Below are 15,949 nucleotides of genomic sequence, written 5' to 3' on the forward strand. Positions count from 1 at the left end.
TTTAATGGGCTTACCTAGTAGGTATGTTCTACAAATTATATATCTTTCTCCTATATTCTCTTTGATTTTGTATTAGTGAAAACTTGTTTGCAAGTGGTTTGTGTCCCAGATACAAAGCCTGATACTTCTCTAGTGTTGTGTGTTACCTTCAAACTAGTGTGAACAACCCCATTTGATTAGAAATGTATGGTTATAAATCCATAAACTACAATAATGTTATACTTCCAAACAGTTGATTGAGATTGAAGCATAACCTAAAACATGGCTTTCTAGGTTCTAACATGATGAGTCATATTTGCCGTCTTACAGTGCAAATCAGGGGACGGCATTTCGACCTAAGAAGAGGAAGACACATCCATCTGAGAGAAAGGTCAATGCATTGGTAATACATCATGTGGTTTAAGTTATGGCTATGTTATTATTTATTTTTTTTTTTTGTAACTTATGGCTATGTTATTATTACGTACAAATTTTTAATTTTTTTAATAAAATTTAGGGTTCTCAGCCTGAGAAGCTCACCACAACCACTCTTGCAAGTGGTAACCTCAGAGAAGCCGTGAAACTACCTCCTGGTGAAGACATTAACGAGTGGATGGCCATTCACAGTTAAGACACATCCATTACAAATTTACAATCCTATCAATTGGTTACTCTATATATCTTCTCAAGTTTAACTTCGTATGTTTGGTTTGTTTCAGCCGTAGATTTCTACAACCATGTGAACGTTTTGTACGCTACTCTCGGAGAGTTCTGCACACCCATCACTTGCCCAATCATGAATGCTGGATTGTAACTCACTCCTTCGTTCTTAACTCTCATTCAACAGTAACAATAAAACTTTTGGTCATTTTCGTTTTTTCTTGGGTGCAGATATGAGTACAGATGGGCAGATGGAGTTGCTATAAAGAAGCCAATAACGGTTTCTGCTCCTGAATATGTTGAGTATCTCATGAACTGGACTGAAAGTCAGATCAATAGCGAAGCCATCTTTCCGCAAAAATCTGGTAGGCGTGAAGCTAATCATTTGTGTTAAAAACTTTTTTTTTCATTATTTCTGGTTTGTAATACTTGTTTACTTTTCATCCTTCTTTAGGAGTACCATTCCCACCAAACTTTAAGGATTTCGTGAAGCAGATTTTGAAGAGGTTGTTTCGAGTTTATGCACACATCTATCACTGTCACTTTAAGAAGATTGTGGGATTCAAGGAAGAAGCTCATCTCAACACTTGCTTCAAGCATCTTGTTCTCTTCATATCTGTAAGTTGATGAATCTTCTCTACAACATATTGATTTGTTTTTTGGGAATGTTGTAAAAGTTGTATAACTATGATGGGCTGTTTTTTATGCAACATGCAGGAGTACCAGTTGATGGATGAAGCAGAGTTGGCTCCTGTTAAAGACCTCGTGGAACAGATTCTGAACCCATAGAACCATTTTATGTTACATCAACCCGTTTTGTAAACCATAAAAAACATCTTCTCCTCCTTTTTGGATAGTATTTGGTAAACTATCTTGTGATGTTTTCAAATTATCAATCAATAAAAATTCTATCAACCTATATTATATAAAAATGGTGAAACAAAGTTTGCTTTTCTCATTACAGTTTCCCATAAGGATTATAAAGACTCACTCAAACCAAACAAATACATGGTTTAATAAAACAAAACAAAACAAAACAAAAAAAGATACTCTCCTTCCCTCTGTGGACAAGATAGCATCAAACACACACCTAAAGCCTTTCTATGACAAAACAAATAACCCCTGTGAGTTGCCATAACTACAGGGATGCAAAGAATGAAATAAACTCTGGCCTTTCCACAAATACAAAGGCCAGAGAGAATGATCCCAAATCAAGAAGAAGAATGGAAAGAGAAGGAAAATGATATACACAAAATGCCCATAAAAAAAGCAGTGGCTCACACTATGTATTTATGTATATGCAGCAAAAACAATCGTATTTGGTTGGAGCATACCAAACTTCCCCGAGGACACTTAAGACGCACTGCCTTCTTTACGTGTGAGTAAGAATCCAAAACCTGAGTTTTCACGGATCAGTTGAGGAGGTTCGATGTCATTCACATCCACTTGTTGCATTGACTTCGATATGTCTTCCACCGTGAATGGAATGCTGCATTGTTATTGATTTTGTTGGGTAAGTTTAGAAATGGGAAGGTGTACAAAAGAGACTGAACACACATTCTTTTCAGCTTACCTTGAGTCATCGTCCAAAAGGAAAGAGCTGCTTACAGCATTGTTCGAGTCCTCGGTCATCATCACCCTCATGTTTGCAATAACCTATGGTTTTGGGAAAAAACACAATTACTACCTTCTAGATAAGAGAAAGCTTAGTCATTTACAAGTGAAACATACATCTGAAGAAACGCTATGAGTGCCATATTTGTCATCCCAGTACATTGTGCTGATTCTGTATAGCTGCTGTATACTTAGCACCTGAACCATAACAGCAACTTCAATGTTAAGCTCATGAGGGTAAAAAGTAAACGGATTTCACAGAATAGAAGAGAGTAATACCGGACAGAGGTCTCTTGTTACTTCGTCCAATGTCTTTTTTGGCTTTTGATGAATGACCTGGACATAGAGCGAAAAAAAAAACAACAAGAAAAGTGAGCAAATGATGTAAAGGAAGCATAAAAGGAGTGGCAAATCATCGATTAAAAAATTATACCAGGAAACCAACTGCCTGCCTGATATGCCTCAACTCATCCCAAGCAGAACCAGCATACTGTAATAAGATGAAGCAATATTAATCAAAACTCAAAAGGTGTAAAATGTTTAACAAATATTAAGAGGCAAAGCGTGAGGAAACTATGGCTTACTTCATCAGAAGCCTCTCCACACCACTGCTCTAGTTCAGCCAAGCCTGCTTTAACGTACTCGCCGTTGCTGAATGAGCAACATTCACGACGTAGAAGAAGACTGCACAATTTCATTACAAAGACATTTTTTGTCAATCAAGGAAAACCTGGTTTAAGAGAACGAAAGTAGAGATGCCAAGTGAAAACATGCCTGTTGAAAAGCTGAACATTGATGAAGGAGAATATTTGTGTGAATACTTTGCGGACTAAGAAAGGTGGAGCCTGTATCATGTAAAACATAGAATATAAACAACATCCCCTAAAAAATATAATATTTTTTTCTTTTGTTAATTTCTTATGGAAGGCAAGACTTACGTTGTTCACTTTCATTAGATTCAAGTAACTGTTTAGGCTTTTCCTAATACTTTGCCAATGGGCAATCAGAGCTTGTTGAGCAACAGCGTTTGCTTGTGCTCTCCCTTTCACTAAACTTGCCCTTGATGTCCTTGGTGCCTGTATCATGTAAACAACATGCACGTACACTTAATCAATTATCTGATGAAAGTTAAGCTAAAAAGGATCAGCATATCAACTTTCCACAACAAAAACTACATTAATTACCTGTATACATAACCCAAGAAGGGGAGAGATCTCTTTCTTTAGATTATCTCTGATCATTCCATATATCTTCTCGAGGAATGCAGTAAGCTGCTGCTTGAAAAGTAGTGCCGGGTACTTTGCTTCAACTTGCCTCAAGTCGTCAAGCTTGGTGAGCGCTTGTCTATTCAGAAAAGAGTGTCCAGCACTTTGAGGTGATGCCCTTATTCCCTATTTAGAATGTTAATAAGGCACAGAATATGAATTGAGGCTCCACACCAAGGCAGTTAAAAATAAGATTCGAAAAACAAACAGATCTTCAGCTTCTTACTTGTGACATTCTTCCAAATAGGGATGCTGATGTTGTTCTTCGTCTCTGTGGTGTTAAACTAGCTGCTCCAGTTGCTTTGAGTGTGCGTTGCAGAAGCAGTAATAGCGTGGCTGAATTAGATAACCAATACGCCAAAACCTCGTTATTATCTGGTACCTGTAATGGAAGAAAACATTTTCATACTTATATTCAGAAAATAATCAACATTATGGAGTGTAGATCACGTTAAAACAGTTCATAAAATGCTTATGAGGAATGAAGTAACAAAGAATCAACTTACTTCAATGGCCGAAGCTATTGTTTGGATGATACGGTCAAAGACGCTAGTTCTTTCGACTTCAAATGATCTCCAGTGAAGAAGACATTTGTATATGACACATGCAGCAACAGGCTTTCCTCCAGCATATCCAAGGTTTTGTGAGATACACTTGACCAGTAGATCTTGGTTTTCCTGAATAACGCAAAGATTATAACATATATTAAGAGAAAATCAGAGTGCAAGAATATCATTGTATGTGATACATGCAGAGTAGTTACCTGCTGCTTTTCATTAAGATATTTCTGTGGTTTCTCCTCAGACTCTGGTTCCCGTACAGCAAGAGCCATGTCCTGTGACATTCATAGACAGCAAGCAATCAAAGAAACAAGTAAGTATGCTGGTCTCCTTAGGAATAGTAAATTTAATCAGAAAAGTTCATTTCTCCTCACCGGTGTGGTCTTTGTTTCTCCATTAAGAAGACTTCCATTCTCTGGAGTTCTCTGAACATGGAGAAGAAAATATTACATGAACAAACAGGCCTTTCTTGTATTAATATGTAAAGAAGAAAAATAATTCATATGTTGTTGGCACCGGTAAAAGCATTGTTTTTGATCGCGTGGGCATAGTTCTGCTGGTTGGAGATATAGCAAGTGCCTGTTGACGAAGAACTTGAATCTCTGATTCTGAATTGGAAAGCTTCTCTTCTAGTCTGAAAGCAAAAGCAAACTCAATATGTAAAAATCCAGAACAGAAGAAACACAGTTATAGCTTATTAGCATCAAGACTTGTAAAAAAAAAGAAACGAAATAGTCAAATGTAAACTGACAAGTTCAACAAATGTTAGCAATTAGAATATGAACTCTCTCTTTGCTAATCCTTCATCAATACATTTTTACGAACCTTTGTACCGATTCATGAAGCTGGTCTGCTTTTCTCGTCGCATTTTCAAGCTCTGTGGCCAGCTCAGAGTTTCTAGCCTCTGCCTCTGAGAAAGCTTTTCTCAAGTTTTCTGCAGCTTGTCGTTCAGACTCAAGCGAAGCCTGTAACAAAAGGTATGATTTCAACTTTAGTAATGAACATATGAAGGATGATAATAATAAGTTAAAAAAACACATACCTTTAGAGCCTCCACCTCTGATGTTAATGAATTGATTTTTTCAGTATCCTCAACCAATACCGGAGTCTCCTTAATGACTGGAGGCGCTTCTTCGATAGCTTTCCTTGCAGCCTCTCTTTCCCTAATCACAGCAGCGTTTGCTTCTTCAACTTGCAACCGCATTGCTTGCAGAGCCTCCTGTTGTTTTGCATATTCTTGGGCTTTTGCCTCTTCCAGCTCAGTCTATATGACCCGTAATTATCAGTAACAGTGTAACTGAAGGATCATATCATGCCAGTGTATGGAAATGAACTTACTCTCTGTCGCTTTTCAAGCTGTAAACGCCATGTTAGTTCTTCAACACGCTTCTCAAGTTTGTCCTTCGCCTCTCTAAGGGCTCCTGTGTCTCGCGCAGCCTAGTTCAATTAATTTTAAATTATAAGAATCTGATTGCTTCATCAATATGTGAAAACCTGAGATATGTTTTAATACAAAAAGACAAAAGAGAATGAACCATTTTGAGTGTCCTTAATTCTTTTCGTGCAACCCTGCTCCTCCAGCCACATTGCGTAGAAAGAGCAGCTTTCTGGAGTTTCTTGTAGTAAGAATGTGCCAGGTGACTACGAAGACGAGCCTAAAAATTAAAAGGAGGAACCGTCAGATTGATGCGGCAAGAGGAACAGTTTATCAGTTATGTAAACAAGAATAACTCAAAGAAGCTTCTATCAATGACCTGAATAATAGTAGCAGCCTTCATTTGCTTTCTTAATCTGAACTCATTGCGAGCAACCATTCCCCTGAGTGCTGTTTGAACTGCTATTGCTGAATGCCTAATTCTCAAATAAGATTCTCTGGCAATATGTCCTCTGAAACTCTTCTGAATCTTCACCGCTGCTGCTTGGCGTCGCATTTCCTCATAAAGGTTGCATGCCAATTTGCCTTACATTCAATCAAAAGGTTTCAGAGACTACTTAATCCTCCAAAAGTAATACAACAAGCCACTAGTTTCATGGCTACACATAGAAGCAAAGCGATTTGTATTTTTTTGGGCACATAAACTAGGGAAGAAGATACCTCGGCAATTAGACTGCAATGCAATAGCAGCTCCACGTAGAGCACGAAACTCTTTACGAGCGATAAAAGTACGGCTTTGCCTTTGGATCCTCCTAGCGGCATTTCCAAGAACCTCGGCTCTTCTTGCATCCAACTCAGCCATCTGACCAGCTCTAAGGAATACTTTTGTTTTCCCTAACTGCAAGTGGCAGCATGTTGGATAAATTAGTCATAGCTCCTAAACGACCATCAAGGAACCATTACATAATGCAATTACCAATGACTTACTTCATAACCCTTTAAGCCTATCTTATCCAGAAGCATTCTGCATGCAACTTTGTCGTCATAACTGCACAGAAAGTAGGAACCATTATATACATCGGAAAGGTGCAAGGCATGTTTCAACGAAGACCAATGCAAGAAACAAAAATTATATCAGCTACAACTTACTTTCCATCCAGAACATCGGGAGCAAGAACACCAAAACGATTGAGAAAGTCATAAAATGTCCGCTTTGTTGGATAACCAGCACAGCTGATTCTAATAGCTTCCAGAACACCCTTAAAAGAATTAAGACAAATTTGTGTTTAATAACCAAGAACTTAAGTTGAAGTACCTCAAATGTTGATACCCACGAACAGAAAAGTATATTATGGAAGGTTACGACTGTACTTACACCACACCGTAATTGTTGAATTACGTTCAGATTCTCGAAAATGGCAGGCTTAAGTACATTATTTGGCTTCACACATCTGATGTAGTGAGGTTCAGTTGAGTTGAGTGTCTCCATCAGCGACTGAAGTTGAAGCTGGAATTTGAGATAGAGCATTTCTTGTTAAAAACAATTTAAACATCTCTAATACATTGAGCTAGAGTCGCCAGTACATGATGACTCTAATCAAGACTCATCTCCAACATGAGTTAAACAAGTACTGATGTCAGTATCTACTATACACAAACCATTCATGATCTTAAGAGAAAAATCCTAGTTCCTTAAATATCTAACTGGAGAATATATCATAACAAAGCTTTCAAGAAGAGCAGAGAGTAAACATGTTCCACAGAGGGAAGACTAATTACCAATCACCATACCTTAAAGCGTGACCCGATGGAAGAAAATTTGGTTTTACTTGACGTTTCTTCTGCTAGGCGAGGAAATAAACCAGCTACGAAAGTATCACTGGAAGCGATCAAAAGATCCTGATGTTCTGCCACAACGTAATCTTTGTTCTTGTCAAGGAACAAGTCAGCCTGATAAGTTACCTGTTTCAGTAGGAAAGAGAGTATGTTGTTAACAGGAATAATATCTAAACCCTTGTCATACGCATGTGAAAGATGTATTACCTCTCCAGCATAATGCGATATTGCAAAGCTTGTCCGAGATAGCTTTGGTTTCGTAAACCGCTTACTGTTTTTGAACGTTTGATACAGCTTTTGAGCAAATGTTTCATGTGTCGACTTCGGAAACATACTGCAAAAGAATGGAACATCAATTTATATACTTGATCTCAGTCAAATTAAGCAAAGCAGCGCCTTCATCAGATTCCTCTAAAGAGTCTAGCAACCTACCATGCTTCATCTAGAAGTGCAATGACTCCTCCAGGTTTCTGTACCAGCAAGTCACATACACACAGAGGTGTCAAGAAGGATGAATTAGTTGTAATTTTTCACAAAAAAAAAAATCGTTTTAAGAGTAGAATTGATCCAACACCTTCTCAATGAGTTCCAACACATCCTTGTTATCAACAAACTCTATGTAACTCCAGTTGATCTCTTCTTTGGTATAATCTTCTTGTTCCATTTTGAAGACGTGCTGCGGAAGTATAATTATTATACGTCAAAGCTAAGTAGGGAGAGAAAGATATTTGGAAGCTAGTGGGATAGCGCACAACATACCTGGTTGAAATGTTGTTGCAGCTTTTCATTGGTAAAATTGATGCAAAACTGCTCAAAGCTGAAAAAACAACACGAAACTCAATACAAACATCTTCACAGAAGGAAGAAATAATTCTGCAAGCTACAAAACGTACCTGTTGGTCTTAAAGCTTTCGAACCCATAGATATCAAGAACACCAATTATTGTCTTAGAGTTTGGATCTTGCCCGATAGAGTTGTTAATTTTATCAACAAGCCTGAAAAAACAGGATACGGATTTTAAGAAGTTAGAAATCCTAAGTGGCAGCTGTACTGAATATATAAACATTTCTGGAGCATATTTTTGACGCATAAATTATATGTACTGACACAATAAGTGAAACATGTCCTCTATAGAAGAGTGAACTTAGCGAAAACAAGAAACAAAATAATAGATTTTTAATTGTCTTTGCGTACCAATCAAACAAGCGTGAATAGATAGTTTTTGCTAATGCATCCCTGCTACCCGTGGCTGAATCAGGATCAAGTGTTTTTGTAATAACCTCTTCTGGTGTAATCATTGCACGTTTAATCAATGCATCTTCCAAGCTCTTTGCATTACACCTTTTTAAAGAAGTGAGTCAAGGATCAAATATGTAAAAGAAGAAACAAAATAGAAATCAAGATTAAACAAGTAAGCAAGACATAGTACAATACCTAAGAAGTTCAGCAGTCGCATCCAGGTGAAATCTTGATTTGTCATCCTTCAGAACTGAGGAGTCAATCTCTTTTCCTTTTGCGAATTCGACATTACCTAGATGCAGGATTGCAGCAACAACTCTAAAGATTGCATCCTGATAGCAATTATCATCAGTAAAAATGCTCTACCAGAGAAACCATCTCTTGTTGGAAAAGGAACAAATGATAGACTGACCTGTTCCTCTTCACTGATGCCAACAATATCCATAGCTCGTCGGGTAGCAAGATACTCCTCGGTGTCATCCACTCCATCCAGCTTATAGCACTTCGATTGATTTAGGTAGTGGAACGACTTAGGATCTCCCAACTTAAACTTTTCTCTTTCCTACAGAATGGGAACAGAAATGAAATCCCCCAACTACTTATTCATGAGGTATAAAGCAGAACGCTTCAAAGCATGGTTTATTGTTATCATTGTGCAGCACCAGTACCTCCGGTGGGGCAGCACATAACATGTAAAAACAGTGGTAATTTCTTTCTGGATCTGATATTTGACACACTCGAGACCTTTCCAACAAATATGTTCGGACAGCTGCTCCAGATATTCTCCCACTTCTGTCAAACTGAAGCTCGACAAACTTTCCAAATCGACTGCATTTAAAGACAAAGTTGCAGTGAGGTTATCTACTTTGAATAACTCTATGGCACAATAATATATCACGTAGTAAAGTGAGTTGGTGTGAGAAAAAAGATTAATCCTTCACTTCAAAGATTAAGAAAACCAAGATATTAATATGGTTTATAAGTTACTTAGTGTGCCATATGTGCAACTGGTCACTGAGGTTTCTTAGTTGGAAAACAATTTTCTGACAAGTAGTTAAAGCTTTGGGCCATGAACAAGTTTGAATATGCAACTCTTAAAATCATTTAAATAAATAAATAAATAACTCCCAGCGAACATGCTAATACCTGGAGTTATTGTTCCTGAGAGTTTTGGCGTTTCCAAATGCTTCAAGAACTGGATTAGACTGTATAACAAGAACAAAACCAAAATAGTTAATCAAGCTAGCATTACAAGCCTCTCTGTAGATATATCAACACAGTAGCTAACATAGATTTGTGACGCCCCACCTCTAGAACTTGCTGTTCCACTGTCCTTCCTTCAACGCCGGATCGACCACCAAGGTAAGCAAGATAGCGCATAAGCATCTTTGTGGTCTCAGTTTTACCAGCTCCACTTTCCCCACTAACCAGAATTGAGTTGCTCTTGCCCTCATTGATCATCGCTCTACCCAGAGAAGCAATAGACAAACATGAGAAAATATAGGGATAAAGAGTGATTAAGAGAATTTCGGTTAGTGGAATCATTGATTGGTCCTCATTACCTGTAAGCAACTTCTGCGATTGCAAAAACATGGGGGCTTAATTCACCAAAACCTGCTCCTTTGTACTGCTCCATCATATGAGTATCATAGAGATGTGGTAACCTTTGAAACGGATTGACAGCAATCAAGATGTTTCCGGTATAAGTCTGCAAACGCAATTTAGTGGGAAATACTTAGGACTGTGTAGTGCTTAGAAATTAAATAATGTGATTAAACAAGTACTCAGCGCGGAACATGAACAACAACTTACATAAATTTCGTTCAGTTCATATCTCATGGCCAAGTTCTGCAAAACACCTGGTTCATGTAGATATGAGAGCTTTGTCATGTCATCAACACCCCCAGGGAGCGCCTCCATATCCTTTGGAAACACGTTTGCGATTTTGGCCACAACCTGACATTAAAATCCATTGATTTATTAAACGCCGAAGTCTGGTTTCAATGATTGTATTTATGGAACAGGGAGGTTAGTGTCTTGCAAATTATGTAAAGCTCATATGTTGAGGAAGCAACACAAACACCCTATCCAGTAACATTCTTTCTTAAAAGGATAACTACATGCAAAAAAAAAAAAAAACATGGCAGAAGGATAGAGTCAACTTACGGTCTTCCCGGTAGTGGTGTGTGCATGAACTTCTTCGCCATTAATTTTGACAACTTCTCCATCAATCCACGCCAACCCTGGATCTTCAATCCAAACATGAGAACCAACTATAATATTGACTGGGGCAACCTACAATATATAAAGATTGCAAGAGTGAGGTACAGAGATATTAATAACTTCACAGAAGCTGAATTGAGGGAAACTAAACTTGAAGAATCATAAAACACTTGAAAGAAAGCTTTTCAAGATTTGTGTAGAGAATCTAGAGATAAATGAGGAAGAGATGCCTAAAATTATTTGTGATTTTAACAATACAATGATCCTGTTGAATAAGCATTTGAGGTAGAAAGCCAGAAGAGATGTTCTCAAGCATAGAACAACTTATACAAGACATATATATATATATATATATATATATATATATATATATATATATATATATATATATATATATATAAACACAAGAACCATTGGAAAAAAAAAGGCATTCTATTGAACAAATTCAGATTGATGAACCAACAACATAGTAGGCAGATTTTATACAAGAAGAGTAGAGCGATAGTGGATCTCATAGTTTAAGTCCATTGTCAAAGAATAGTAAGTGGAATATGAAACTGGGACCTTATTCTAAAGAGTCTAGAGCACATTAGAATCTGCAAAACTATATCTTCTTCAGCCTTGAAAAAGAAGTTAAAAAGAATAAAAATAATAATAATGGGGAGCCAAAAGAAGTTTCCTGATCATATACAATAAAACACATAGAAGGTTGCAGGGCAGCTCATACTACATGCTATTCTAGGCAGGTAGGTTGAAAGTAACTAATAATAGAAGTTAAACACACACATATCTAAACTTTTATAAGAGCCTGTATGTAAAATGTTAATACGAATCTCATACAAAAGATCCTATTTTTTTTTTTGTTGCTCAGATAATTGTCGAAAAAAATGGAATCATAAAAGAGAGAATAAGCAAATGGAAGAGGAGGAGGATGGATTAATTACCATGGCTACTCTTCTTCCTCGAATAAAGAAGATCCTATCTTTGCCACTATCTCATCCAATAAGGGGGCCGAGTTTGCAGAGCGCGGCTGAGTCAGATCGGATGTGGTGGGGGTGGTGTCGAGAGTTTTATTCGGAGTCAGCACAGCCGCCGCCCACGGAAAAATCGAGGAGATCAGATTTTTGACTAAATAATAGTATTTCTCAAGTTGAATCGGAATGTTTTTTCTCTCTCTCTAGAAAGGTTTGATGATGTTGAGGAGGAAGAAGGAGTTGGACTTGAGACGTCTATTGGCTTTTTTCTCTCTCCTCTTGCTCGAGCAGCAGCAAAGCAATGTTTTTTCTTTCTCTCTCTCTCTAACACTTTTTGAAAAAAAGAAAAAAATAATGTTTTTTTTGGGGGGTGATTGAAAATAGAGATTGGTCGAGTGGGGGCCACTGAGACTTGGGGACGGTGCTGGATTCGAGTTGGACATTCCTGGTCAGCCGCCCCAAGAAGAATTATGTAAGAGAAAGCAGACAACCAGGAAGGAACGATAGATTCTTATTTTACTGTTCTGGTAAAAAAAAAAGTAAAATTTTACTTTTGTAAAATAAAATTAGTGGTGGTCGTTTTGGTTTCCGGTTTAGTTTTGGTTTGGTTCGGTCTGGGTTAGTTATCACCACTTGCAAGTTGCAATTAACAAGTTTACACATCTACAGTGTCGGCTTTGATCCTTGCAAATCTGAGTGAGAAGAAGGAGAAGAAGAAGGAGAAGGGAGGGCATGACAATGATAAGATCTTTCTCGATGGCAATGTTGCTCGTCTCACTAGTTGTTTCATCCATATTTTCTATTGTTGTTTCTTCCCCAGAAGCAGACTTTGTTCAGAAGACCATCTCTTCCCACAAGATCGTCATCTTCTCCAAATCCTACTGCCCGTACCTCTCTCTCTCTGTTTATCTATCTGTTACTAATCGTCTGCTTCTCATAAAAAAAAAAGATTGGATCTTTAGTGCCTTTTGATTTGCTTTTCTTTTTAGGTCTTATCAAATTGAATCTTGAGACTGAAGACTCGTTGTACTCACATTGCATTTATGAATATGTGTCTAACTTGAAGTTCATTAGCATCGTCTCCTGGTTCCAACTAGATATGTTGAGCTTAGATATTTGTGGGAAAAATCATGTTTGGATTTTTGCTCTCCACCTTTGAGAGTTCAGTTCTAAGAGTTCTATGATGTGTATCTGTTCTAAGAGTTATGCTGTAAGAAGATCACTCATCACTCACCAGTATGTATAATACGACTATGTATCCTTGGTTTGTGTAAACAGGTATTGCAGGAGAGCTAAATCTGTGTTCATTGAGCTGGATCAGGTTCCTCATGTTGTCGAGCTTGACCAAAGAGGTGTGTGTTTTATTACTCTTTTTTTTTTAATAAGTTAATCATCCAACTATGCTTCTTCTCTTGACCATCTTTTGTCTATTACTTTTGGAAAGGATCAATGTATAGAAGATTCATTTGTGACTTAACGATTGAGAGATTTGATGAACTTTAATTGATGTTCGTGTAAAAATTGATCTCTTGCAGAAGATGGTTGGAGCGTTCAGAGTGCACTTGGAGAGATTGTTGGAAGGCGAACAGTACCACAGGTTTTCATTCACGGAAAGCACATCGGAGGATCAGACGGTAAATACTCAACCCTTCTTCTTCAAGAAAATGTCTTAGCTTATTATGACAACATATGCTGATTGATCGATTTTTTTTATTGTTTTCTGGTTGTCAGATACCGTAGAAGCGCATGAGAGCGGAGAACTGGCCAAACTTCTCGGTGTTTCCACAAAAGCTGAACTCTAGGTTCAATCTTAGTTTGAACAAGAATTGATAAAACACTATCCTCTGTCATACTCTCACTCATGTGTTGTAAGCAAGCACTTCAATTTCCATTTTTATGAATCTTGTAATCTGTTCTGAAAGATTATAAACGTCTTGTTATAGTTATAGACTACAAGTTGAGTTTATACAAAGTTGGTTAATCTCCACAAGCTCCACATAGAGTTTCACCTTGTTCCTCTTCATCCTCTACTCCTTCCTTGTCGTTGACCTATATTGTCCTTGAGCTTTTGACATCTAAATCTCTCTGCGTTGAATATCAAAGAAGATATTGACTACACCAACATAGCAAGTTTGAACTTCAAAAAATTAATCAACAACTATCATTTGATCAAAAACTTGAGATAACTTGGCCATTTTCAATGCATACTGGTCTAGTGATTACAGCTGAAGAGGCCACTCGTCTTTGTTACCTCAAAGAATCTAGAGACTTCTCATACAACAAGATTCACAAACTAACGTTTGGAACCACTCGTCTTTAATTTGCCATTTCAGTCTAAGTTTCAGAAGCTCAGTGACAAACAGTGTATGAACCTACAATCTACGATGCTTGAGGAACAAAAAAAAGAGTACACCGTTCTTTTGATAAATAAAATAAAATAAATTAAATAATCAATATATATATATATATATATATATATATTCATAATTATGATGATGATATATTGATATGATCATAGCATGTGATAAAAAACGATTTAGTAACATAAATTCAGTAAGATTGAGATATTCTCGTATGATGAACATAAAATATGTGTTACAACCATTACATTTATATTTTGAATATTTTTTAGTATATGATTGTAATATTTTTCCATTCATTTAGTATGCATAGTGAAGCCCGCAATAACACCTGAAGAACTGCAAGCCATTCTGGACTTTGCATGCTCCCAAGTCAATTCATCAACCCATGCTTTTCAATGTCGACCGATCCATGCTTCTCAATGTCAGTAGACCTGAGCTTCAACTAAAGAACCCAAAAGATTTACGTAACTAGTATATTCTGTGATTCTTTTATTGTCAAAACTATTATAAAACTAATGACAATAATAATTTTTTAATAAGAAAAGACTAAATTGGAGAAGTAGAATAAAAAAATAAAGTATTTCGATTGAGACGAACCATGCTATATTTATTTTTCTTTATCTTTTCATTATTATAACTAGGTGTTTTGCCCGCACTTGCGGGCTTAATATTTTTTGAAAAATTATAAACAAATACTAAAAATTCAAAAACCTTAAAAAAAGAAATTTCTCATGTTTTTAAAATATTTAATAACTAACTAAATATTAATTTAAATATTCAATATTTTTTATTTTAACAAAATATCTTTTGTTACGTAAAATAAACTTAAAATATCCATATATACATAAATTATATTTATTTTTAAAACATATGATGTAAACTATTTTAGACAATATAATATAAAAGATTTTAGATAATGATGAATACCAAACTAATGATTTTTTTAAAATTTATGTGTAATTATATATTAAAAATATAACCTAATTATTTATTAAGAATAATAAATATTTTCAACGCTCAAAACTTAAACGTGAGAGCGAAATAATTATTATAAAAATTATTTTAAGATAATAACACAATATGTAAGAATTATCTTATTTTAAATTATTAATATAAATTCGTTTTTAACTATATAATAAATTCACAAATAATAGTAAAGATATATATATAAATTGTTCTATATCTTATTTTTTAACTTTTATAACATAAATTATTATTTTAAGATGACAACACAATATATAAGTTATCTTATTCTATTAAAAATTAATCTGATTAATATAAATTCGTTTTTAATTATATATACAAATTCATTAAGGATAATATCGATATTAACCACTCTAACTTTTAACGTGGGAGTTCCGTTGTGAAAAATCACTTCGCAAATAATAGTATATATATGATATTTTATTTTTTAAAAATTATATAGTTTAAAAATAAATCTTCATGTTTATTAATTTGTAGTTTTCAAATTATAAAATCAAAATTTATATAGTTTTGTTAACTTTATATTTTAAATAAATTCTATGTCATCAATATTTTATCTAACAATTGTCACTTCAAAGGTTAAAAAGAAAACTAATGAAAAATTCAAGTGTTAAAATTGTATAAGTATCATTTTAAAGATTTTAAATGTGATTTTCTTCTTATATTAATTACAGGTAACATCTCTATTTCCTTGAATATACTTAATCCAAGTTGCATGGTCTTAACTGAGACTAAGGTGGGTGTATTCAACTAGGAGTTTGAAGTGATTTGTATTAAGATAACAAATTCACTGTAATTCAAACGTTGATTTTTAATCACACTTTAAAATTCAGTGTTATTGAACTTGTTATTTCATAAAACACTCTGAAATCCATTG

The 15,949-nt window shown here is 35.7% G+C and overlaps 3 protein-coding genes across 3 annotated transcripts; 2 read left to right on the top strand and 1 right to left on the bottom strand.

Moving 5' to 3' along the window:
• Positions 1-446: 446 nt before the first annotated feature.
• Positions 447-1,486, top strand: LOC108836839 (MOB kinase activator-like 1B). The gene is made up of 5 exons (XM_018609946.2): positions 447-605; positions 699-789; positions 871-1,004; positions 1,094-1,257; positions 1,357-1,486. The coding sequence occupies exons 1-5, from the start codon at positions 593-595 to the stop codon at positions 1,426-1,428; spliced, it is 474 nt and encodes a 157-aa protein (XP_018465448.2). The 5' UTR covers positions 447-592; the 3' UTR covers positions 1,429-1,486.
• An 88-nt stretch (positions 1,487-1,574) lies between these two features.
• Positions 1,575-12,055, bottom strand: LOC108842168 (myosin-17). Its single transcript, XM_057002503.1, has 39 exons — positions 11,696-12,055; positions 10,695-10,823; positions 10,341-10,484; positions 10,091-10,236; positions 9,837-9,993; positions 9,675-9,733; positions 9,197-9,356; positions 8,941-9,090; positions 8,724-8,860; positions 8,484-8,630; positions 8,183-8,284; positions 8,049-8,106; positions 7,864-7,965; positions 7,722-7,759; positions 7,497-7,623; positions 7,245-7,415; positions 6,829-6,960; positions 6,603-6,712; positions 6,441-6,501; positions 6,174-6,351; positions 5,833-6,038; positions 5,614-5,733; positions 5,417-5,515; positions 5,121-5,342; positions 4,904-5,043; positions 4,595-4,712; positions 4,453-4,503; positions 4,282-4,353; positions 4,025-4,195; positions 3,745-3,900; positions 3,438-3,644; positions 3,192-3,329; positions 3,028-3,098; positions 2,838-2,937; positions 2,687-2,743; positions 2,533-2,589; positions 2,371-2,451; positions 2,213-2,295; positions 1,575-2,128 (listed from the first exon to the last, which is right to left on the bottom strand). The coding sequence occupies exons 1-39, from the start codon at positions 11,696-11,698 to the stop codon at positions 1,993-1,995; spliced, it is 4,596 nt and encodes a 1,531-aa protein (XP_056858483.1). The 5' UTR covers positions 11,699-12,055; the 3' UTR covers positions 1,575-1,992.
• A 339-nt stretch (positions 12,056-12,394) lies between these two features.
• Positions 12,395-13,671, top strand: LOC108839811 (glutaredoxin-C4). The gene is made up of 4 exons (XM_018612587.2): positions 12,395-12,612; positions 13,004-13,077; positions 13,261-13,359; positions 13,457-13,671. The coding sequence occupies exons 1-4, from the start codon at positions 12,458-12,460 to the stop codon at positions 13,525-13,527; spliced, it is 399 nt and encodes a 132-aa protein (XP_018468089.1). The 5' UTR covers positions 12,395-12,457; the 3' UTR covers positions 13,528-13,671.
• The last annotated feature ends 2,278 nt before the right edge of the window (positions 13,672-15,949 follow it).

This window comes from Raphanus sativus, chromosome 2, assembly GCF_000801105.2.
Source record: "Raphanus sativus cultivar WK10039 chromosome 2, ASM80110v3, whole genome shotgun sequence".
Lineage (NCBI taxonomy): Eukaryota > Viridiplantae > Streptophyta > Magnoliopsida > Brassicales > Brassicaceae > Raphanus > Raphanus sativus.